The sequence below is a fragment of the Maylandia zebra genome, linkage group LG17 (assembly GCF_041146795.1).
Source record: "Maylandia zebra isolate NMK-2024a linkage group LG17, Mzebra_GT3a, whole genome shotgun sequence".
Classification (NCBI taxonomy): Eukaryota; Metazoa; Chordata; class Actinopteri; order Cichliformes; family Cichlidae; genus Maylandia; species Maylandia zebra.
Window position 1 is genome coordinate 29018478 of NC_135183.1, and position 25802 is coordinate 29044279.

The 25802-nt window shown below is 38.6% G+C and overlaps 1 protein-coding gene across 1 annotated transcript in view; it reads right to left on the reverse strand.

Moving 5' to 3' along the window:
- The window catches only part of exoc4 (exocyst complex component 4), a 139920-nt gene extending 116159 nt beyond the window's left edge, over positions 1-23761 (reverse strand). The window contains exons 1-8 of the mRNA XM_004548257.3: positions 23627-23761; positions 22605-22794; positions 20634-20828; positions 14987-15180; positions 13558-13667; positions 11608-11708; positions 11345-11499; positions 6769-6937 (exon numbers count right to left, since the gene is read on the reverse strand). Coding sequence (XP_004548314.1) covers positions 6769-6937; positions 11345-11499; positions 11608-11708; positions 13558-13667; positions 14987-15180; positions 20634-20828; positions 22605-22794; positions 23627-23706 — 1194 coding nt within the window. The 5' untranslated portion in view covers positions 23707-23761. The remainder of the gene's footprint in view (positions 1-6768; positions 6938-11344; positions 11500-11607; positions 11709-13557; positions 13668-14986; positions 15181-20633; positions 20829-22604; positions 22795-23626) is intronic.
- Between the last annotated feature and the right edge of the window lie 2041 nt (positions 23762-25802).

Sequence of the window (25802 nt, forward strand, 5' to 3'; positions counted from 1 at the left end):
ATATTAGTCCAATGGACTTTCACTTTGACTTCCAATTAAAGAGATGAGAGTGAGAGAGATGATGGAACACACACTTTGAATTCCATAAAAAAAAAAATAAAAAAATAAAAAAAAAACTTAGATTCATGGGAAAATCCATGAAACAGAAACAGGGAGGCTTTGACTAATGGGTCTTCACAGCAAATAAGACTAAGCCTACAACTTCCTGTGACTGGAGTGTATGTTTGTGTGTTTGAGTGGGTAAACATGCCAAACACTTCTAAAGAGATGACAAAAAATAATAATATTAATAATAACAATAATTTTGCCAGCGCTTTTTAACCAAGATACAAGATGTTTGGTACTTGAGTAGATTGGACTGATTTAGTTTGGGATGAGACTCAATGTGCTGAGTGCTAAGTTAAATTAAAAAGAAGGGAACCTTAATGGAAGTCAGCCTTTGTTATTCATTTCCAGCACTCCCATGTATTTCTTCCTAACTGAAGTGTCCTGATGTCACCTTTTATGCTTGGAGGAAGTGTATACTCATCTTCTGTTCTGTCCATTAGGGCCCTAACAGCTCAGCAATCAGTTCAATTATGGAAGCATCATTCACATTTTTGCAGGTGAGCACTAGTCATTGTGTAAACTAAGCAGTCAATTGGCTAAATTTAAAGGAATAAATATCACTTCATTCTCTCTCCTTGTTTCCACCTTCCTCCTCTTATTAAGTAATCTTAAAGCAGCTGAGAGAACAATCTCAGCACTTTGTTTCTCTTTTCAAGTCTTTATTGAAATCGACTGTCTCCCACTAAATCCCTTGGCTAGTGTCTTGTCACAAAACATTGACTGATATCCCTTGCTGCCAGTTTGAAGTTAAAGCCCAAAGTGTCCTTGGCCGTCAAAGAAAAGGGTTCTGTATACACCCGGTATTGATTGTGTTCCAGAAACTTCAATAACCTTCACAAGTTCTGACAGAGCTTCAGCCACAACTACTCTCTCAGTGCTGAACTCTTGCTAAGCAGCAGGAGTTCCCACCTGGAGGGGCTGCATCTAGTCAATCTTTTGAAGGCTATCTTGTTGACAGAGGAAAGGGAGGTGTGTCTGAATGTTCACTGAAACCCTTTTTACTCGTCTGTGTCCTTGCTGTGTCCTCAACATTTTTTTTGAAATGTAACAAACACTTTAAGTGTATTTATGCTATAAACAATAAATGTGTTTTATTCTCTTTTAAGAGATATTCAGAACAGCAGTGAATACATCAAAAGGATGAAGATTAATGGACATTATAGCTGAGCATATGCATCAGCAATGACATCGGCTGGTCTGACTGCTAGATATTTTTGAATAATGGATCAAAACAAACTGATACTTAGCACATCCACAGTAAAAAGTATGGCACTCAGTTAAAGCTATGACATGAGACAGTAATACCATATAAACATACCAGCCATCCAGCAAGTAAAGGAAACCAAGCTCTTGGGCATTATCCTATACAACAAACCGCCTTGGTCTACACTCTACAATATGGCAGATATTGTATTTTATTGCATAATTTTCAAATGTCACTTATTTCTTCTTAGGATATCTCAGACTTTTCATCATCTGTTGAAAATGGATGGTTAATTGAACCTGTTCTGAATGTACTTGTGGTTCTTTACACCACGAGAATGGTAAAAACTGTAGTTTTTTTATAGATTAATATGAAATGGCCTTGCTGGCCCAGTGTAATTGAGATTTATGTGGCTCATGAATTAAAATGAGCCTGACTAGATTAAGTGAAGAATTCCTTTCATTTTAAATATAGAGTTAAAACATACTGCTTATATGTGACTTATTGGTTATATTCTACTAAACTAAAAGCAACTTCGCTACATATATTAGTATGCTATGTACGTGTACTGTACACATAAAATATCTTGATCTTGAAGAGGTGGACAACTGTAATAACTCCATATGAGACACCCTTTATTCAAAAGATTATTCACACATATCGTATAACCATCAACAACTAAAGACAATTATTGCTAAAACATATGTCATACGTCAATGTTCAGTGATTTTTTACGTATCTGGATTATATGTGTGTGTGTGTGTGTGTGCGCGCGTCTATTGGGAGGGGGGTCCACAGACATGGTAGACTTCCCTCCACTCCGCAATATGTAAATATTACAGTCTTTGGAGGCCAGAACAAATGTGACACATTGATTAAAATGTTGGGTGAGAACAACATAGCGATGTCTCTGCTTCATATTTAATTAAAGGAGCTTATTGTCTTCTGGCTCCTCTCTGGCAATTCACTTCTACTCATTTTCACTCTGTTGATGGGCTGATTTCGTACAATGCATATTTAAGCCACTTGTGTGTTCATATTTTTTTTTGATACAAACAAAACAAACCCCTTTTATTATTCAATAGCACAAAAAAGGATTAATTCATGAAGCAGATATGGATCAAGCTATAGGCTCTCTTCCTAACCAAAATACCCTAAATGACCAGGCAAATAATCAGGAACACAAGAACAAAAGAAAATAGTAGAAAACTCTGTAGGAAATTCATGGAAGCAAGATATCCTAAGCACTCTGAGAAGTAAGAGTATTACAGGGAGGGAGGATTTAAGAAAATATAGCATGAGGCAGGAAAAAGCAATCGTATTAAAGTTTCCTTTTTTAATATTTCAATCATTATTTAGAGCAACATAAAAAAACTTCAGTCCACCCTTGTAGTAAATTTACCTTTTGCTTTAGTAGAAAATATTAATAGCTTGTGTTCCCTTGTGAAGTTTCAATAGTCTAGGAATCAGTTCTTTGGGAAGACTAATGGTGAACATCCATATTTTCAAATACAGTCTCAAACATCCTTGTGTGCAGAGAGGAAACCACTCATTAAAAGTATTATTTGCACTCTGGTCACACACCAGAGGAGACAATGGTTTCAGCAAGCAGTCACACAATCAAAAATCCTTGTAGTATGTGTAAATGGCAAGCTAATTAACAAACTTTTAGGCCTCAAACCCAACAGAAGACGAGGTCAAAGGGTGATGATGGACGCCACTAGCCAGACTGCTAAATATAGATTTAATAACATTCTCACTGGACAGTCTTGATTAAGAATGTACGTAAAGGTTTATGAACTGTGAGATTTTATGAACTATGCTATCCAATTACCCGGTAACGTATTGCTGCTTCCATCTAGGTCACAATTCTAATGAAAGTGATGGATTTTCTCCTTTGGTATATATAAAATGTTGTTTTGACTAAAATTTTAATTCAGACATCATCATATTAAACAGTCCAGGCCTGCTTAACTGTCTGATGTCGTAGTATATTTTCGATGTCAAAAGAGAAACTTGATAAATATGTATGGATATACCAAAATTCCAGTGCGTTATTTCTTTGACAAAACAGAGTGCTTTGAAGAAAAGCATCGTTTCTGGTGAAAAAAGACGGAAAAAATTGTCATGGATAGATAGCGAGTAGGAAGGGCATTTGGTGACATGTGCTTAGAAATGTAACTTCAGTGGCGGCGTAAATAATCAATAGATATACTTGCACACATTATACAGAGAGCCACTAGAAAAACTGCAAAGTGGCATTTAAAACACTCCTTCCAGCCTCAAAACTACTGATTACCATACAGTCTTTCATGCTTTGAATCAATACTTCCACACTGAAATAAACAACCAACAGAAGCATCTCAGGCTTTTCTGAACATGGATTAGGACCATTACATGCATCCTGACTTTAGAAATCTTGTTTACCCGCTCCCCATTCTAAGCCTACCGGGCCCCAGTCACACACTGATGAACGGAGTCTCTCTGCCAAGGCCTTGTAACTAGGTGCACCGTGTGTTTCTGTCAGCTCTTGCATCTGTCTACTGGTATGTCATGTGGAAAGGTCAACCTGGTTGCTCTCAAAGAGGGGAAAAAAATAACACCCACCAAGAGGTTTCTGCCCATCAAACATGTGAACTGCAATAAGAGGCACAAGACAGGCTGGGATTCAAATAATTTAAGGGCAAAAGGATAAAGCATATTAGTAAAGCTAGTGGTAAAAGGTTTGGGTTTTAACAAGTCTCTCCTACTTCACTGATACCTTTGCAAATACTGAACTAACAAGATGCCTGAGTATTTCCTCACCTTTTAGTGGGGATTCTTCCTATTTGGACCCTTTAGCCTTCTGTCTTAATTTGTGTTATACAGTTGTGGATACTCATTAAAATGGCCAGAATCTTAAAATAATAAGGCCAGTGTATGTACTAGTACTGTAATGTGTGATGTCAGTGAGAGAGGATATCCTTAATATGGGCATCTCAGGCACACAGCTGTGACTGACAGCACATAGACCCCTCCCATCTCCTGTTTTGTTTTTGAGGGGCAGTCAATCACATCAAAGTTCTGCAGTAGTACTTTTTAGGAAGCCCCACTTTAAAACCTGATAAAGATTCACGGTGCACAATTGTTATCAATCGATCAACAAACTACCATTCATTTACATCTAAAAATAGTTAACTATATTAATTCAAGTTGGTATCATGTCTGTGTCCAACCGTTCAGGGACTCATGCCAGCAGTTTGGCCCAACTCTATGGTGCGAGAACTACTAGCTTCAAGAAAGCAGGTGTGAAATAAACCAGCTTGTTTCAGCCCAGTATGTGATAAATAAGAATTATTTTGAGCTGTGAATCATTCAAAACAGTTCTAGTTGAGTTAGAGAATAAAAAATATGGAGCTAGTCAGCACACAAAATTTGAAAGTATTACTTTTAGGTGGCCTATTCTGCAGCGGAACATTAAATGGAACATTAAATAAGAGTTAAAGTATTTATGCAAAACTAAAGAGAAACAAACTCGAGTGAAATGCATAATGAGTGACTAACATAAAGCTCACAACTAAAGTCTGGCTGGTGCTGAGAAGGCTCCTGCCCCTTTGTGGGTCTTAAGGCGTGAGATAAGAACTGGCTCAGTATCTAATAAAATTTAACAGAGCCACTATGGGAGCAGTAGGAATTTAATTTCTCTCATTGCTGATATGTGACTCTCTAAGACAGAGTGGGCTAAACGAAGGGGGTGAAAGTGAGTGTGGGAGTTGCGAGAGAGAAAAAGAAAGCCAGATAATGAGATTAAGGAGGAAATTACAAAGAGCAAGAGGGGTATGCACAAGGTATTGGGAAATTGAGAGACTGTAATACAGAGGCAACAGGAATGAAGCTGAAGGAAAGAGGAAGGGAAATGGAAATGCAGGATCATAGAGAAAGACGAATGAACATGCAGGGAAATGGCAAGGGGAAGGAGGGATGGACTACAGGCCTTTTTATTGATATAATCAGTCAGGAAATAATAACACGAGTGACTGAATAAGAAAACCTCATCTCACATAATGAGTATTCTAATCAAGAGATTACATTATCTCCCATCGCAGAGCCAGGGGACAGTGGAGGCCCTGGCAACTGGGTGTTGGCAGTGGTCGAATGCAAGTGAATGGTTTAATGTCTTATATAATGATGCTGGTAGAGCAGAGCAATTATAGTGCATGCCTATGCTGTTTCACACCCTAGAAACCCATACACACACCTAAACATGCCTTCATTTGTGCATCTATGCATGCCAGCTGGAAAAAGGACTAAAGTAATTGGAAGCAGAAGAGTGCGTGAGTTAGAAATAGATGGGTTTCCAATTTAGCATTCTGTCATTTTATTTATTTTTACATTTGTATGATCAGTAATGAAAGTAGCAGTAATATGTCCAATCAATTACAATGGCAACATTAAAGGCATCCAGGTAGACCCTTGGAGAAAGTTTCTTCCCTGTTTTTATAGATTCCACTCAAAAAAAACAAAACAAAACCTGCTGTGTTCATATTTTTTATATATGTATTCACACTGCATCTAAATAGATCCATGAGAACAGCCTATTAATATTAAAGAAGAAGCATCTCATCCACTCTAACAATATCAGATGCAGATAAGTACATGTGTAGTTATCTTTTGCAAAATCGGTCGGAAAAAATGTCATAAATATCAATCACCCAATCAAGGATGAAACACAATCAAGGTGCATCGGTGTGTTTTTTTACCCATTGTTAGGTATAAACACAAACTGGGACACAGACGCATGCCAACTGTCACAGATTTTCCTCTGAGAGTCACTATCGGGTCAACTGAACAGCTGCTCACCCCCCCTCATCCAATCAGACAGGAGCAAGGATCAAGAACAGAGCATAACTACACGCCAATTAAAGAACCTTAAATTAATCCAAGCAATCAAGCCTCCTCTGTATTTTTCTCTAGCTACTCCTTGCTGACAGACTGAATGCCATCCATCACATTGCTGCCTGTTTCTCTACTGATTAATTTACTATAAGTGAAAGTGCTACAAGATTGCTATAAGAAGGGGGTTGGGGGGGATAAATCTAGAGTGAACAAATCACTGTGGCACTGAATGAAAAATAAAAGCCTGAGGGTATGTTAGCGTGGGAAAAGAAAACAAACAGGTCCCATTTCTAAACAGATAAATAGCCCAATAATGGTTGTATACTTTAAGTTGTAACGGTACATGTAAGAGCCACTGTAGAAGGATAATATATCTCAGAATAAATTACAAATCTATTTTAATCTACTGGCCATAAAGACATGGTAAAGTTAAACTGTTTCATATTATTCAAGCTCCTCAGACAGATGACTAAAATATTCCTAATTATTCTGCATAGCTTCATTTTATTTACATCTGTTTTTGTACACTTCATTGTCAGATATCGACTGCATTTCTTTCATCATTGCTGTTGCCAACTAACCTGCAGTACAGTCTGGATCTTAGCAGAGACATCTGCTTGCTCGTACAGCTTGATGCCCTCTTCTTGGGCCTGCACCCCGATGTGTTTCAGGTGGGTAAGCACCACACTGTGAGCCTGGGCCACTGCCTTGAACTTATCGAACAAGAGCTCAAGCAGTTCCAGCAGAAGCCTGCAGAGGGAGCCAGACAGAGCAGAAAGGAAGAGAGGAAGAGAAGGGAAGGGGTCAGGAGAGTCAGGAGTAAATAGAGACACGGGGAGAGGATAGAAAGGAGAAAGTGAAGTACAATTACAAAAACTTCAAACAGCATTAAATGGTATATTTAATTGTTTTATTAAAAAATAAATCTGCAGTATAATGTTTATTTAATAAGCATTTCACAAGGATCTTTATTGTCTATACAGGCACTAAAATAGACAACCAGCATTACTTCAACTGGGCACTTTATTTGTTAGGAAAATGTATGTCTTCTGCAGTAAATCACATGACTTGAGATTTCCATGTAAGTAAAATAGAGAGCTACAGGTGTTCTAAGGCAGCTTGTCAAGGTTATAGAATTATTTCCTACCTTTGACAAACAATCCCCAAAAGTCAAAATAAACAGATTGCCACCTGTGAAGACCACTCTGTCATGTTTGCTTAAACTTCACAATTAAGAAAATCCATTAAAACTACTGCGGAACAGTGAAAGGTTTGATAATAGTATGATCCAGGTTTCAAATTATCTTTCTCTAGTATGACATTAAACAATACAAGTACAAGTACAACAAGCTACTGTGAGGAATGTATGCAAATGCTTTATAACATCAAGGGTGAAAAAAAGCTCATCTAAACTGTCCAAAACAGCAGAAAAATAACATACAGCTAATAACAGATAATCTACCCATGAAAAAGACCATTGAGACCACTTCAAATGACCAATATTCCAGGAAGCCGTTTTCATTTACAGTTTTCCATTTAACCGGGACTATAAAAAACAAAACAAAAAAGTGAGCTTCCCAGCCTGGACTCAAATGAACAGGCACTCTCATTACTTCTAAATGGCTCTGACTGAAGAAGAGAGCACAGCCAAAACCAAACTGACCTTCCACTTGATCTGAGTGCTACAGCCTGGATGGTCTCATCTACACTAATGCTTTCATCCAGACTTTGCTACATCTAGTTTCTACACAAGGGCAAAGCTTTCAAGGTAAAGAGGGAACACAGGTTACATTAGTTGAGCGTGAATGGCTTCCTAGTGCAACCAAGCTAGGAAGTAGCAGTGTTAAAGTTAAATTTAATCACTATTTGTCTAACGTTGGTCTTTCGGTACTCTCCTCTGCCATTTAATTAAGTTTTATTCAATTGAAAGCAACAGAGAGACTTTGTTTTATTGCAATTTATTTCAGTATTTTGTAGCTTGTCCGTTTTTTCTAATGTTACCATCCTCAGAGTTTTGGGAAGCAGCCAAGATTTTCGGTGAAGGTATAAAGGAAATAGAGAGGCAAGATGCATGTTTCAATGGGGACCATTTTGGTTGGTTGTCTGTCACTACACCCACAGTAACACAAGCAAATGTTATTAATGGAGAGAAACAGAGGAACAAATCACTATGAGCTATAACTCCGTGACACAAAGACAGGGACCTTGAAATGCCAATGACTCTCATGTATAAACATGAAAGACTGACAACAAAACAGAAATGTAAGATAAATGATATATGATCACCAATCTCCAAAAATATAAGCATAAAAAAACTACATAATCATGCATACATGCATAAAGTTGGGCACCCAAAAGTTACGGCTCTGACTTTGACACTGCTTTTTTTGTTTAATCCCCAAGCACACTCTAACCACCCCGGCCCTTACACCCACAAACACACCTAGCTACGTGTAGACGGACAAACAAAGTGTAAACAGTCCTCCTCATTATCTCCCAGTGGAGTCCAACCTAATCCATATTGTCTGTTCTTTGAGACCACACTTCTCATTTCCTCTCCCGATCGAAGTTGACACACACGGCTGATGAAGAACCAGGAGAAATGGCAGGGAGCACACAAAGACGTAAAGTCCCCAGGACTGCATGTGTTTCATATTGGAAGGACAACAATAGTATCTAAATTAGATTACCATCAGGTTGGTGCTAAGTCACAGATAATTTAATTATTGTTAGAGGTCTAAAGAGTGTCAAAAGGCTCCTCTTGAGATATTAAATGTACCAGATTATCTCAGTCATCCTGCTGTCATAGACAAATGGACACACAGAGCAAAAGTTGATTCACGTGGAATCAGTCTTCCTCTAGATGATGGCAAGGACCACTAAATGGGAAAAATGAGTCCAAAAAAAAAGTCCATCCTATGTTCACTGTGGTTTTCCTGTTTTGCTTTGTTTTGTTTGTTTTCTTAGTTTGAATTGAAAATACTGTTATTAATATTCTGTGTTTTATTGGAAAAAACATCCTCACTTTAAATCAGTTTTCTTAATTGTTTATTCAGATTTCATTTAGAATCTACTATGTAATATCAGTATCAGTATTCACCTTATTTACCACTATCATCCCATCAGCAAATAATGATGGAAGAAGCTGATGTTTATTTGTTATGCCCAGTAAATCCTGCAGTCTTTTTATCTCTCATCCAGTAAGAGAAATTTGTATTATTACTGTTATTTGAGACACTGAAACAAAGACTTGAAAAATAGAAGTTTTTGATTCTTTTTGTTGTTTTGTTTTGTTTGTTTGTTTGGTTGGTTGTTGTTGGTTGGTTGGGGTTATAACAGCAAACAATACACCAGCAGCCAGAGATCATACGTCCTCCAATCCACGAACACATGCACTGGCTATTAACTAGCTGTAATTTTAAACATAAGTATTGCAGTTAGCCCAGAAGCTCAAGAATCACTAAAACCTTAAGAAATATCATTGGATTAGGGTCATGACTTTGGTGCATGAAGACGGAAGCTATATGAAGATTATCTAGATGCAGGAGTTGTAAAGGAAAATAAACTTTCAGTGAGGTGGTCAGTGAGGATGTGAATGAGAACATAAACCTCCAAGAGCAAGCCACACACTGCTGTTTATGCTATTAAGCTCTTAAGTGTTGCCTGCTAGTCTGCTGTACTATAAAATATAGTGTGCAATATTCAAGACCATTGTTCTCTACAATTGGTACATTGGTTGGAGTTTCCATAGCAACAAGCATTGACTTTAAATTGAAGTGAGCATAGGGAAAACTAGGTGTGTACGCATCCAAATACAAACACACAACCTCAAAGTGTTAAATGCTCACACACGTATACTCATGAAGGCAACTTAAAACAATCAGCAAGCAGCAGAACTGGAAACAAGCTACATGGTAGCCTATTACACTGAGGTCAGACAAGATTCAGTAGGCAACAGAAGAAGTAAGGCAGACAAGGCTGGAAAGAACATCCCTGACAGAAAACAAGACGTTCCTCTTAAATGGTTCAGGATCAGTGGACTGAGACCTGTGCTTCTCAAGTCTGCTCACTGTATGTGTATGTCTGCAGGAGCTGACGTGACTGCTTTTAAAATGTAGCAGCCCTCTACGGCAGGTGTGAAATTGTTTGTGTGTGTATGGGTGTGTTTAGCCATGACTTGTCTACGTTTAAAGCAGCAGAGTATCTGTTTTCATGGTCTAAAGCAGGTGTGTCTGCAGTCCTAGCCGCTACTATGTTTCACACCTGGTTGACTGTCTGACTATGAACACTATGGGACTGCATTCTAAACACACTGACTGTTGCCTTTACTGTCAGCTCTAAGTATAACTTAAGGATCCACTCTATGCAATAACAAAAGTGAATGCTGACTATAATACAGTGAATATTAGTATAATTAATATAATGTTGGGTGCTTCCCAAAACTCTGAGAATGGTAACATTACAAAAAACAGACAAGCTACAAAACCCTGAAGCTACCGCATCAACAGGAATAGCTTTTACCAATCATTAGGGAGGGAGGCCACATTTTATTCAACACCTTAAAAATTGAGGCTAGAAAAATATTATGACTACAGAAGAATAAACAATGGGATAAATGATGGGAATGCAAGTGGGAGCTTTGTTAGTCTTTTTAAGGTAAACAACAGTAGCTGCACATTGTTATTTACACTGACCATTTTGGCATATAGTTCTAATGCTACTTACCATCCCTATCAGGCAAACATTATCATTTCAAAAGGACTGCTTTCATCTTTCCACATAACAGGTTATAGTTCCCCTTTTATGCCCATCTACTGTCTGAAACTCCCTTCCCCTCCACATTTGCTATTTAACCCTTTAAAGTCTGAAATATGATCCAACTGCCAGAAAATTCGAATTTTCTGAAAATAGAGTTTATTAAATCATCTGAAAAATTGTTTTTTTAATCATTACATTTTAATTTCCATATATGACTTTTAATTTCTATTGTATGTGCTAAGTATGCCTTTTTTTAAATGCTTGAAAATGTATTGTGCAATTTTTGTGCAGTTTAAGGGATTAATATTAACCTTCAAACCTTCAGCTTCATATTTTCTGATCTGTAGCAAATCTCTTTCGTCAGTTATTCTTCAGCAGTGCATTACGCCATTACTTTACCTTGGCTGGCTCTCCTGGGCCAGGTTTTCTCCCCTTTGGTAAGCATGGTCTGCTATCTGAGTGGTAGACCTCTTGACAATCTGTTTCAGCTCAGGTTCCAGCCGTTCCATTATGGCTTTAATGGTCTCTGGAAGCTTCTTCAACTTGGCCAGAGCCTAAAGAAAATGAACAATATGCCAATATTTTTACTTCAACCAAATGACAGAACAAAACATTAAGTTTACAATTAACAGCATGCGTCATGTGTGTGCACATGAATGTACCCTGATAAGGATGCCCATGAACTCAGCACTGTTCTCCTCTGGGTCCCCCTCAGTAAGGTCTGACTGGTTTAAGTCCCGAATATCTTGCTGCAGTTCATGCACTATAAGAGGTATACCCATACAGACACACTTGTTACCATATGGTGTACATTATTATATTTGTACAAGCACAAAAGATCCAATTATTTCAGTGATAGATAAATGTACAAAAATAATCAAGAACAACAAATAAATTCAGTTTTACACCACTTCGTTATCTTTTAAGAACACACAACTGCACCTAACCCCACCCTAATCCCCCTTTCATCTGACTTAGTAGACAAATTGAGAAAGGCGGTATCGAGTGATGCTCTAATTTCCATTAGATGGGGCCTCCCAATTCCCCATCAAAGCACGTTAAGAGAGTTAATGTTTATGGCAAGTTAATGGACTTTGGGTGTATTTCCTCTTTTCAGCCATTGCAACTGTAGTTTGTGTAATAATTATGACAATTATCATCTACAAATGAGGTGCTCTAATGCTATTAGACAAAATGGCAAGCTAGGGCATTGATGGAAGCCCGTTGCTGTGTCGTGACCACAGTTGTTAACATGACGGTATATAGGCACTTACTGCCTGCTGGCAGCTAATTGCCAGTGTTCTCTTTGCATAATATTGAGAAAACTGTGGTTTAGCTATTACTTAGAGGCCTACAGCGTGGGAGACTTGAGCAGATATTTAAAATGTATTAGTGGTAATTTGTACATTTGCGTATTTATGTTTTTTGAGGTCATGACATACACATGCATGCTGATGAGCTGGGCAGAGTAAATAACAGTAGGTGGAGTAAATGACATGATTTAAATGGTAGATGGCTACCTAGGAAATGCTAAACACGCAAAAGAAGAGGAAGAGACAAAGACTGAGAATGACTGAAAGAACCACTTTATAAAACAACTGCTGAATGGCACAGAAATGTTGACTGTACCATACCTTTCAGGGAAACCTTGCCCACAGATGGTAATTATATGCTAATGTTGTTGTTAATCTGTCAGTTGATGCAGCAACGAGATAAAAATGCCTTTGGTATGTACAGTATGGTGCATTGTTGCCTGGTATCCACAGAGCTAAAAACAACACGATGAGTTGCTAACTCAGAATGCCAAGAGTGGGTGTTGGAGAGAAAAAAAAGTGCCAGGCTTAATATAAAAACTCAGAAACACCAAGGGAACACCAAGTTATTGCTGGATTAACTTTTTTCATTATCTTCTTGTTTGCGTTCCTCTGTGCTCTGCCTGGAAGGAATGTGGCTCTGACTGTACGCCCCTACAACCAAGAGAGGATTCATACATTTCTGAATACAGTCTACATTATCAGTCTCTGTTACGGCGCTGGTTAGCAGTTTGAGGGTAATAAATGCTGCTCCCTGCTGTGAAGGCACACATACTGGGTGACTAATGGTACAGGTAGGGGAGCAAGATGATTATAATGTTAGCGAGAGAGATATATGTTGTGATCATAGCTGAAGAAATGTGGGTGTGAGCCGTGTATCTCTGCAACAAGACATTTGTGACATGTTTAGTCTTTTGTATCAAAGTATGGATCAGTGGTTTCTGTGTGCATTCAGTGTGTACGTATCCATAATGACATGCAAATGGATGTAATTCAGTGCAACACTAATGACTTCATTATCACTAAGAATATCAGCATAGTGAAAATAGCATAGCAGGATAAAATTCACACGCAATGTTTTTGGATGAAACCAATAAAACTGCCAGTTGATGTCTTCCTTTCTCTGGTTTTTCTAATGTGTTCAGTTTTAATCGAGGGAAAGCATATGATTTATGGGTTTTCATGAAACCGTGTTCTACCTACGACTTTGTTTTCAATATATCTTTTCAGCCAACACCCTTTATTTTTTTTCCGTTACTGCCTCTTCTTCCCTTCCTTATTATGATCTTAAGATCATACCACTGCTGGATCCAGGTGTGCTAAACTGAGATGAATCCAAAAGCTTGCGTGGGGTAGACAGGCTGCCGACATCTAACACAGGTATTGGAGATGCATCTTTGGCCATGGAGCTGTGAAGAGGAAATAAAACACCAAAAACCAAATCCAGGCATTAAATGGGTCTCGCATAAATATGTGACAAAGATACAAAAAGTTTAGTACGTGCAAAGAGAAATACAAATGCTAAACCTCCTCTTCCCTAATGAAAACAATCTACTACTAAAACCAAAAGCCTTGCATCTCTGGGTGGGATTGGTGCTGCTTCCCAATGAGTCATTTATCAAGCCTTAAACCGGAGGTGGAAGCAATCCAGGTCCTTTAAGTCGAACAGTATAAACACAGTCTGCCTGCTAAGTGGGTGGGGTGTATGGAGGCTGGCTTGTTGTTAGAGGCGACCTAATACAGGAAGGCCAGGACCTGTCACTTGCTGACCCTCAGTAATAAATCACTGTACCACACCAACCCACTGCCACCATAATTATTGCACCTCACACACACACAGAATCCCTACCATTGAACACCACAGCATCAACCGTGTTTTCAAAGCCATTGTTTTGCATTATACCTAATAAGCTGTCACAAAAGGAAGAACTTAAATTATTCTCCTTGCTGCTGCAAAACCTACCATCTCATTCATGTGATCAGTGGTGTTCAAAGAGAAACTGTATATGTTGTGATACTTTCAGTAATTGGCAATGGACATTGTTTCCCAGGTTTAAAACTTGGTTTGTTCCCTGGAAACCAAACATATATATATATATATATATATATATATATATATCGGATGTCCTTACAGAGGTACCCATAATGACTGCAGAACACCTAATTAGTTACGAGTAAATTACTGCTGTTTGGCTCCAACAATAAACATTTGCAATGCTTCTCATTCTTTTGGATCTTCCCAGCACACTGTACAAACAATGAAGCAGAGCAACAAGTTATATGAGGGAGATCTAATTGTTTTTTTGTCTGTAATGGTCTTGGTTTCCATGCAGTAAATAATTGGCAAGTTGTTCTTGGTTGTAGCAGCAATGGGATAACTTATAATGAAGGCACATCAGTATGATTTCAACTTTGAAAAGTTTAGAAAAACACACTGTAAAGGCTACATTTCTGTTGACTACTTAACAGGCGAGTAATAAAGGCTTTTGGTGCCTTGGACATTTTCCAGCGTTTCATTCTAACACTGTAATGATATGTGTAACATTCTTCTGCATGGGCAGCTATATTGGAGCAAGTATATGAACACCAATGTTTATCATGTAAATGAAATGAAAACTGACATTTTTGACCACAAGTCAAGCAACTGTACTAAATGTAAGGCCTTGCACTCATGAATTAACAATAATAAAACAGTCCAATTTCTGTTCAAACAGAACATGGCCCTTACCCTGGAAGCCTAGCAGCATTTTTGTCCCTGTTTTTGTGCCCCAGGCGACTTGTGGACTTGATGTACAGATGGCGGTGCAGCTCATCAATGAGCACCAAGTGTATGTTGAGCTTCTTGGTGTGGAGCTCCAGGCGCAGGTCTCCAAGGCCCTCTACTTGCAACAAGGGGCCTTCTAAGGACTCCACAGCTGTCACCTACATATAACAGATTACAGCCAAGAACCAGTCAGACAACCTCTACCAAAAGATAGCTGTGTCTGGTATCAATGTTTTGTACTTGAAAGAAGGTGGCAGAAAAGACAAGTCAAAAGTGGGGGCAGGAAAGAAATGACAGAAGCATCTAAGCTATATTAAGTATCCCCTCATGTTTCTACAAAACTACACACTCAAATTATAGGCAAATTGCCAACAGAAATTTTTACTGGGAAATTGAATGAATGTGGCCATCGCTCCTTGGTAAGAAGCATCTGCCCAGATTTGCTGAGAGGGCAACATCATTGTAATAGCAGTCCAATTGTCCTGTCAGGTTAGGAAGTCTTTAAAATAAATGACACTTAATCTCAGAGAAACTTCCTCGGAAGGAGGAAGCAATAGTGAAGCTGGTGAATAAGTGTAATCATTTCTTTTCATTTATATATTTAATTGAGGATGATTTTTTTTGTATCCTCCAAAATATAAATAAATTAGTAAATAAAGTATCACCATGTGCTCCTGATTCATGACCTATATTTAGCAAATGTCATGTTTTTTCCAACCTGCTCTCATAGTTCATGAACAACAGTTATGTTTTCATGATTAAATATGCTGGTCTACATGTGTGTTAACCTATTTTATGTGCATATCTGAGTGCATTTCAGGGGCAGCAAACCAACAACCAAATTCACTGCCGATAATATTTGATTGGCCAGGGCAGGATAGAAGGGAATGGAATGGGGAGAGCTGAGCAGACTACAGGGCAGGGAGCATGGGTCAAGTATGTGTTGATGCAAATGAGAGCCACATTAGTGAGAAGATGAGATAATGCACTGCGTGATCAGCCTGCTTTGGCTTAATGTAATGTCTGATTATCTGTGTATGTAATTGTATGACTGTAAATCATTTAACGTTTATGTGTTTGTGTGAGAGTCAGGGGTGGGGATAGGGGTAGCGGTGGTGGGGATCTCATTATCATTGGGCTGGGATGACAGAGGAAGCCTGGTTAACATCATTACATTAGGGGGCTAGGCCTGTCACCATAATGAAGAATATGAAGCCTCTTGTGAATTTGCTAAGAAGCCAAAGGAGAGGAGAGGAGAGGAGAGGAGAGGAGAGGAGAGGAGAGGAGAGGAGAGGAGAGGATTTCTACAACCAAAGTCAGTCTGGTTTTTAACCAACCCCATGGGATCTAAGGCTGCCATTCAATAGTACACACAGAGCATAGTCTGAATTCTAATTGTCAACCCTTAGAGATAAGCCTCAAACAAAACCCAGGCACACACAATGTTGAAGAGAATAAGCTATAGTAGAATAGTGAGAGAGACAGAGAAATTATCCCCTAAAAATCATCTCCCCTCCACCATCACACAGGATCTTCCAAGTACCACAACAAGACAAGACATGAGGAGGCATCTGGAGAAGTAACAACAAAACTCAGATGTATACAGATGTATATATCCTGTGAAGGCACTTTGACAACCACAAACTGTAATATTTGTGGGGAGGGAGTCTCATTTAAATACCATAATTCTGCTTTTTTTATGCACAAGTAATTACTTTAACAAAAACAAATATAATCCCACTAATGTAGGCTACAAAAGGGGTGATATCAAGATGAGGAGAAGATGGTAGAAATCTAAAGGACCGTGACTTCATATCCACTTATCTCATAAACAGCAAATATATAGCCTCAAAAAGGCTGATATTCAAGGTAACACCCTACATTTCAATGCATTTGAGTCAATTGACAATTCCCCTATTTATTTTTTTTAATATATCGTGCATAATTCATCAAAATATTTTTTATATCAAATACATTAGATAGGCTCCAATACTTTGCTTGCATCTCCTCTTCACATCCTGGGAGGGGCTCAGACATGTGGAAGAGACTTAAGCGAAAGATGGAGTCACATTAGTATAATTATGAGCACCCTTTTAAAGAGGGTAAAAATAAGGTAAGATTAAGTTAATTCCTACAGACTCTACTCCTGGTGCAGTACAAGGTGTGATCAATACACAACAATTAGTGTACACTGATTTAAACCTTTTTATTCCCCCTTTGAGACCATCTTCTCTGGCTGTCCACACCTAAATTTCAAAAAGTTTACTCGGGAAGAGGGATGTGTTTCTGGCTACCACCCAGGAGTTTTCAGAAATTTTTATCTCAAGAGTACGTACGGTAGTTTCTAAGTACAAAAGCGATCAGATCAGAGATCAGATCTATGACCTGGGGCCCGTTCTTCGTACCTCACTAAGTAGGTTAGCCGGATTAGATTGTTGACGATTTCGCGTGATCCTGGATCAGTCGGTTCCCCGAAGCTCATCTGGGACTTGCTGTCATAGCAACAGAGCCGTAAGCGTAAACCTGCTCGGGAGCAGGTTTACTTTATGTAAACAGGATTAGATCGCGGCCACGCAGGTATGTCCGCTTCATTTATACGAAAGCAACAGCGATATTTTTCCACTGTTTCACCATAAATAAATATTATCAATGTAACTAAAGATAATGCAGCACTTGATCCTTTTATTGATGTCACACAGATACATACAGGTCATTTCCTAAAAAAGGGAAATGTACTATTAACATTCTATTACATGTATGTGATTATTACAGATGTAATTCATATTTCAGAGTAGTAATTGTAAATTACTTCGTGTAATCAAGATGAGAGACCACGGCTATAAAAGTGAAGGTGGATTTGGGAAGCCTGTCGCAGCCATGTCCTGTCCGTATACGCGACCAACCCATTGCGGAAGGTGCAAGATTGATAAGGAGAGTCCTCAGAATTCAGCGTATATTGCGGGACAGACAGGATCCTTTACCTCAGCGCGACAGTGTGCTCATAGAGAGATATCGATATTCCCGTGAGGGTATTATTTACGTAACCAACTTGTTGACGAGGGGGTGCAGGACCACCACCTGTCTTTTTTTCCTCTGCCCTTTTCTTGGTTGCTGTTATGAACAAACTAACAGAGTATTACAGGCCAGTATTACCTTGCCAAGAGACGCAAAGCAATCTAAGAGATAAATATTACCATTCTGTAGAATACTCCTGTATTCCACTTTTACTTGTTCCCATTTTCTTGTGGGTCCTGTTGTGGCTCTAATGTGAAAGGGGATATAATATAACATATTATAATATAATATAATGCCATATGATATTGGACAATATAGTGTCATATGATAGATCTACCCTACCGCCTACTGGTGTTGGCCAGAGGGGCCGATGGCGCGATATGGCAGCCTGGCTACAACCGTAGCTGCCTCCACCAGTGTGTGAATGTGGGAGTGAATGAATAGTGGTATCGTAAAGCGCTTTGGGTGCCTTGGAAAGCGCTATATAAATCCAATCCATTATTATTATTATTATTAAATTACCTACGAGTTTGATTTGTCAGCAACTTTCTGCCAGCCCTCTCTCCTTGCTTTTGCAGCCTTTGCAGTGTTCTCTTGCGTTTTAATTAAACTCTGAAACTCCTGAAATCCCTCACTCATGAGTTCTTGCTCTGCTGCCGGAAAATACCGAGCACGCCCCTTCGACATTTTCGCCGACCAATCAGCGGGTTGCCGATCAATGTTTCTACTATCGATGCGTAGCCCCTTTTACGACACCCAGTGATGTCACATTCCTGCGTCCAGCTGTAGTAATCGTCAACAGCAGGTGTGTTCGGGGAACCGGATTAGCGAGCTCACGGTTAGCGCGATGATTTGATCTTGGATGTGTCATTTGATCTTGGATGTAGTAAGCGACGTACGAAGAACGGGCCCCAGGGTCATGCTTGCTCATGTTTTCAACACTCAAGTGGTTGTGGACCTCAGGCATCTGAGGTAGAACATCTGGGGTTAAAGACATGACTTGCAGTGCATGCTACAGTTTGTGAGTATGGCTAAAAGAATTGCACACAATCTTCACTTAACAGCTTCCTTAGTTGACAGAATTGCTTTCCTTTGAGTTTCTCTTCTTCTAAAAAATAAAAATTAAGTTGAAGGAACACCATTTTAAAACACTGGACGGGATCCACTGAGCATCAGCAGAGCCATGTTTGCGAGCCTTCCGCTGAGAAGTTGTGCAAATCTATATAACTCCACACCAAAAATCCACAAAGTTGAACTTGATGCCCAAATCTATCTCAGGTTTGAGTTTTCAATCACTACTCCATGAACTTTTTGACCAATATTTTTTAACAGTTGAGCACTGATAAACATTATATTCACAGACAAGAGTTAGATGATTGTCAGATGGTTAGAAATAACAGGATAGTTCTTATGTAAGACTTGCTCATTGTCTATTGATCTTAAATATAAGCTGTCTGCCGGCCTATCACCTTGTGCTGAGATTGCTGTTTGACATCTAGGTGTCCAGTATCTAAAAACATAATTTCATTTTAGCTTACACGGTGCATTTATTTCATCATGTCAATAATAAATCATGTAAAATTAATTTAAAGTTTGGTGGAATCATTCAAATAGGTTACTTCAAGGTAATTCATTTTATAAACATTAGTAATGTCCTTGGTCAGAGTCTCGTTTACTTAAAGTGGGCTGTTCATACATAATTCATCCCTGAACTGCATAAATATGTCAACCGAGCCAAAGGTAAGAGTACATCCAACACCATTTTGATATGTAAAAGTAAATAAAATGCCATCATCCTGATCAAGTAGAGCACATTTGACAAGAGAAGAGACAGAGGCAAAGCATCCAACTGACTGTGAACTTTCCACAACCTTTTTGAAACATGCTGTACTGACTGAGCACAGGCTGAATGAAGTTCCACTTCTTTCCACCCCCACAAAGAGGATTTTTCATGGTCCTATGGGTGCACCATCATTCTTCTTTTTTCCTCCTCCTCAGATAACCCCATTCTAGCAAACTAATTATTACCAAAGTCTGGAGGCAGGCGTGCGGGGGTGACAGAGGAAGGCAGAGAGAAAAAGGAAAGAAAGGTAAGAAACAGAGAGATCACAGAGCTTGGTCGTTTAGTCCTCAATGCCATCTTTCAGCTCCCCTGCTGCGCATACTGCAAAACATACATCAAAAGACATGCGTACACGCAAACATACACACCTGCAGCGCCCTAACTGATGTGGGTTGCACCCACTGGACTGTTCAAGGCTAGAAAGAGGTTCTTTTAAGAGATGAGAGGTGCCAGGAAATCAATCTTCAGCAGCAGCACTTCATAAATACTGGTGTTTATGTGTGCATACTGTGCACACTATGGGTCCCTGCTTGATATGTCGATAGAAACAAGACAAAAATCTCTTCCCTTTTCCATTTCTCCGTTTTTCCATCCATAAAAAAAAACAAGCAAGATCAAACATGTTTTAAAAAAAGGACATATTTCCCACCAATCTTTCTGGGTTTTCCATTTTTAAACACTGTATATCTCACACATATTAAGGCACAAGATTACACTTCTACGAATCCCATCTTCAGCCATCACTCTACTCACCAGCATGTCTGTGGCATGAAGGTAGTGCTTGCTTGCCATGTAAGTTTCCAGGCGTTGAGGGACCTGCTTGATGCTTTCGATCTCATCCAGCAACTGAAGAACATGCTTGTGCTCGATGCCTTCTATCCACAGCTTCCTCAACTCGTCTCTTTTACAGTGAAGCAGCATCTTACAAGACAGGAGGTTCTCCTTGACCTGTAGGACAGATTGAGATGTCCAGTGACACAAGCCATATTCTAAAACTCCATATAAGTAGGCATTTGATGACAGTGGGGATGGAAAAACAAAACTTTCTTTTAACAAGAAGAAATCTCTGGCATAAACAGGTTAAGGGAGGGTTGCTTACTGCTTCAACAAGCTGGCGTAAGGGGAAAGAAAGCACAGAGAGACAATGCATTTGTCTGCCATTTACAGTGTTTAAATTAAATACTGCCTTAGACGCTCATCAACAGACATACATTTTTATTAGGTGTAGGCGTCTTTGAAGAAGAAAAATGAGCGAGACACTTCCTTAACACAGTCATTATTTCTCTGTAGTTATTTTTTAATTTGTTACATAAGTGAGCTGAATGTATTTACAATTAAGTTAAACACCTTTTACACCAACACAATTGTTTTCAACTGTGGCTAATCAACTCAGTGGATTTTAGGTTGAAATTAGGCAGTTAGGCAGCTAACCTGGGACCATACAGCAATTAGAATACAAGGAAAATTTCATTAAATACACTTTTAATGGCAAAGCACAGGTATAATAAAGTGCAATAATAAACAAAAATAATTACAATTGAACTCAATTTATTTATTATACAGTCCTCTTGGTGTGCATGTCAATTTTTACAAATCTACAGGTTATTTTTCTCTGCATTATACTCTCGGTGAATCTCCACTAGCTGATCACACTGGCAGCTACTGCCCACAGGAGGTTCGGGGAAACTGAGTTTCTGTGCTGTCGGTACAGTGATTTCCCCAATCACAATACCTACACTAATTCCCTAGAGTGATTCCCCACAATGACTGCTACAGCAATGATAGTGGGGAAAGACATGGACCAGCAATAATACGGACCAGCTCATTAAGCTGTTACAGAGGGTTGCCACACTCATACTTCTAGGACCACACCTTGACTACACTGAAACCTCAGGACTTTTCAAGTGGACAAGGGAATTAATCTAAGCATTACAAAGAAATGTAGCAGAAATGCACTAGTTGTGATTGAAAAGTGGGGCTATCCTGGACATTTTACTGTAACATTTCTGTCGCCTGAATATTGAACTGCTAGCTGTTGAAATGCATCTGTATCATTTGGGAAATTTGTCATCACACTGTACCATCACAGCTAGAGTTTTGAATGGCCAACAATATACGGTTTGACTTATATGGGAACGTGTTGCTTTGGCATGCTCTTGAAAGTGCTTGACATCAATTTTTGATGTTTTAATACAGATGGCGATTTTTTTTCCCAAACTTAAGCAGAAAAATCATACCACTGAGAAAAAGACAAGTAATGCTCATATTCACATCTTTGGGCATTTTAGAATCATAAATTAACTGAATATGTGTGTCTTTGGACTGTAGGAGCAAACTACAGCACCTGGAGAGAACTTAAGCAGGTACAAGTAGACCATGAAAGTTCAGTAGTTTAAAGACAGGACTATATCCACACATTTTGGTTGCATTAGATTACGCCTGAGAAAAAGCAGCACTGAGGCATTTAACATCATTCTGCTGATTGTAAGAATACTGACTTGAGCTAGATGCTGTTAAGTGGGCAATATTAGTCTTAGAAACTTCAAAAAAGGTTTTAAAAAAAAGATAATACTGACATAAGAAGTAGTTTTGATGAATAAAGAGATAAAGGAAAATGTATGAAAACAATATTTTTTTGTTAATAACAAAACTTGGTGCCACCATTCTGAAGTCTATCTAAAAAAAACACGAGTCTATGTGTGTGTACATCCCTCTCCAATTTACCTGTTTGATCTTGTTGCGGGAGCTGGTGATACGCTCTGTGATGCTCTGGTAGGTCCTGATGGCAGTGGTGAGTTCGGCATAATGCTGAACAATCAGCTCGTCTAAATCCCGATCACACGTCTCGAAAGCCTCCTCCAGACGACTCTTCTCCGTCTCCCTGTCCTGCACATCATCGCTACTGGATAGAGTCCTGCATCAAACAAAAAGGCAAGGAAGAAATATTTTAACCCACAAAGGGAATCTGGGGGAAGCATTGTTGTTTAAGAGAAGACAAAAGCATCCCTGAATTCAAAAATGGAAATTGTATTTGAAATCCACCTTACAGTTGAAAAAAGAAAAATTAATGATATATCAGTAAGAGTATGGATTTTGTTATATGCAATTACGTTTGTGCTTTTCATACATTTTTTTAGGCAAGACTAAAACTATATATAAAGTAAAGAACACAGTTTCCTGTATTACAAAACGGTGGCGCTATTGGATAAAAATGAATAAATAAAATAGTGTGTTGCATGTGTAACAATGGTGGTTGCAACGACGATTGCGATGTGTGCCTCGTTTATCATGTTTATGTTTTTTCCTTCGTTATGACCTGCAGAGAAAGTGTTGTGAAGTCAATTCACAACAATTAGCAACTTATGGTAAGAGACATATAGAAAATCCAGCCTACCAATAAACAGCACCTTGCTTTGCCACGATTTTTTCTCAATTTCTCGTCAATATTTATTAAGAAAACAGTCGCTTTCCAAATAATGGTGAATAAACTTTAGTCGTAAGTAATCTTGGCTTGAGCAAAAAAACAAAATAACTGCTATTAAGATTTGCCCATATACTAACTCAAATAAAATAGGTGAGGTTTAACTCTCTCCATTTATTTAGCAAAACAGGAAGGATGTAGCTAGCTAAAATGTAGCCTTAGCATTAAAGGTAGCTGTCAAGCCATATCTGAGAACAAATGCAAGCACAGTTCAAGTGTCTCTGACGTCTTACCCGCACATATAAAAAAACTTAACATGTCTTACCTAATGACAGAGATGAGAAGACCAGAAGGGTCTTTGTTTTTGCTAACTGCACTCCTGTATCTCCCTGTATCAGCTGCCATTTTTCCAGCTGCGGCACTCAAACAGGAAGACAGAACCGCGAGGCTACACCGAGCGATTCTGGGAGTTGTAGTTTGAACCTAAAAAGTGTTTCTCAGTTCCTCTGTCTTCTCTTATCGCACGCCTTATCGCCGAAACCTTTTTTATTCGGAACTATATTAATACCTGTTATAACAATAAGCCCTGATTATTTTTGAGTAAAGATGTGAGTTTACTTCAATACTCCAACTGAAGACCAGCTATTCAATAATCACCTTTGTAATAATCCTTTCTCAAATCTAATCTTCATCAAATCTCGAGACACTGTTTATGTTACTGTGTGGTGTGGTGATGATGAGGAATATATGATAGTAGGCTTAATTTTTTTTCTCCTCATTTTTTAGCACACAAAAAGAAAACAATCTCACTGCAACATTTTCAGCTCAGTTCTCCTGAGACCTATAAAGAAAGGTTGGGAAAGGAAATAATGTGCGAGAGAGCGAGTGTCAGTGAGTTAATAGCTGACCCCTTTTAGAACATACAGTAGTGGATTTTGCAGGGCTCTCCTGCCCTGTATCTTTGACAATCTCTGCTGTACCAAAGAGACCGGGAAAGTGTATTGATCCTGAAGCAAAAGGAGGTCGATCCCCAGAAGCTTGGACCCTGATTGATGTGCTGGTGGACTGAAAAGATAACATTGTGTGTGATCTTTGTGTTTCTTCACAAAAGAAAAATGCAATTGCTGTGTCATGCAGGAAGCATTGTTTTTCTTTTGAAGGTGACTAGCTTCCCAGGTCCAAGTTAAAAATTCTGAAATTTCCAATCTTCTTCCCCTACCCCATCAGCCCTATCAAGTAATCTACTGGGTTTTATTTAGCCAGTATTGCAGAAAGCAAGGCTGTTTTCTTTCAATAAAAGCTAAGTAGTTGCTCTGGTTTCCTGACCAAATAAAAGTGCAACAAGGTCATTCTAAATGCTGCATTAATGCAATAATGTGTAATAAATATGACTTGGATAGCACTTAAAAAAAAATGATACCACAGCATTTCCAAAACAAATTTTGGATTTTTAACACACAATGCATGTATGTGGTTCTTAAAGCAACACCAAATGATGCAAGCTAGTAGAGCAGGGCGATATGGCCAAAAATATTTATCACGATATATATTTGAAAATTTGCGATAACGATATAACTGACGATATAATTGATGCGAGACAAAATACAACTCCACAACATTACTAGCGCAAAAAGACAACCTTCCATTTATTTTCACTTAAATAAGAAGCTGGTTTTTATGTACATTAAAGCTTCATAAAAATGTAACAGTGCAAATGCAAATTCCTTGCTGAAAGTTTAACCAGAAGGCATTTCCAGTAGAAATGGGCTGACATATCCTGAGCATAACCATATATAATATCCACTGAAGTTAAAAAGAGGTGCTTTGCAACATTAAACTGCAGTATGCAGTAGTATTTTTCGGACCATAAGGTGCACGGGATTAAAACGCACATTAAGCGAAACAAAGCAGTCAGATAAATCAAATTTTATTAAACTCATTCTTCTTGCTTCCTCCACTTCTGTACCATTGATTCATTAATGTTGAATTCTCTGGCAGCTGCTCTATTCCCACGTTGTTGCAGTATATTAATGACTAACCTCGTATTGTGGATGGATTATCTCAGTTGTTCTCCTGACTGAAGTTTGGTCCGTTTACAGCATCCTGCCATGCGATTGCATTTGTCTCTAACTATCAGGAACTTTAACGTTAACTTTTATAAGTGGAAAAGTGTTAGTGTTCGTCCTTCAGCTTCACTGTTTATGTTATGCTAACATAGCTGTGTCACTAGCGATTACGTAGCACATCATTATATACCAGCTAGCCCAACTTCAGTAACCCTACAAACGTCACTGCTGTTTAGTTTCCTGTCTTCATTTATGTTGGAAGTGATAGCAGAGCTGTACGTTTGAATTTTTTCAGAAATCTCTCAGTCAGAACATGCTATATACATTATTGCTAAGGATTGTCTTATTGCATTGGAGTCACACTGGGTTAAATATGTACACTTGGGTTTTAAGGGGTATTTATTATTTTCTTCTTTTTTGGGTTGTATGGAAGCC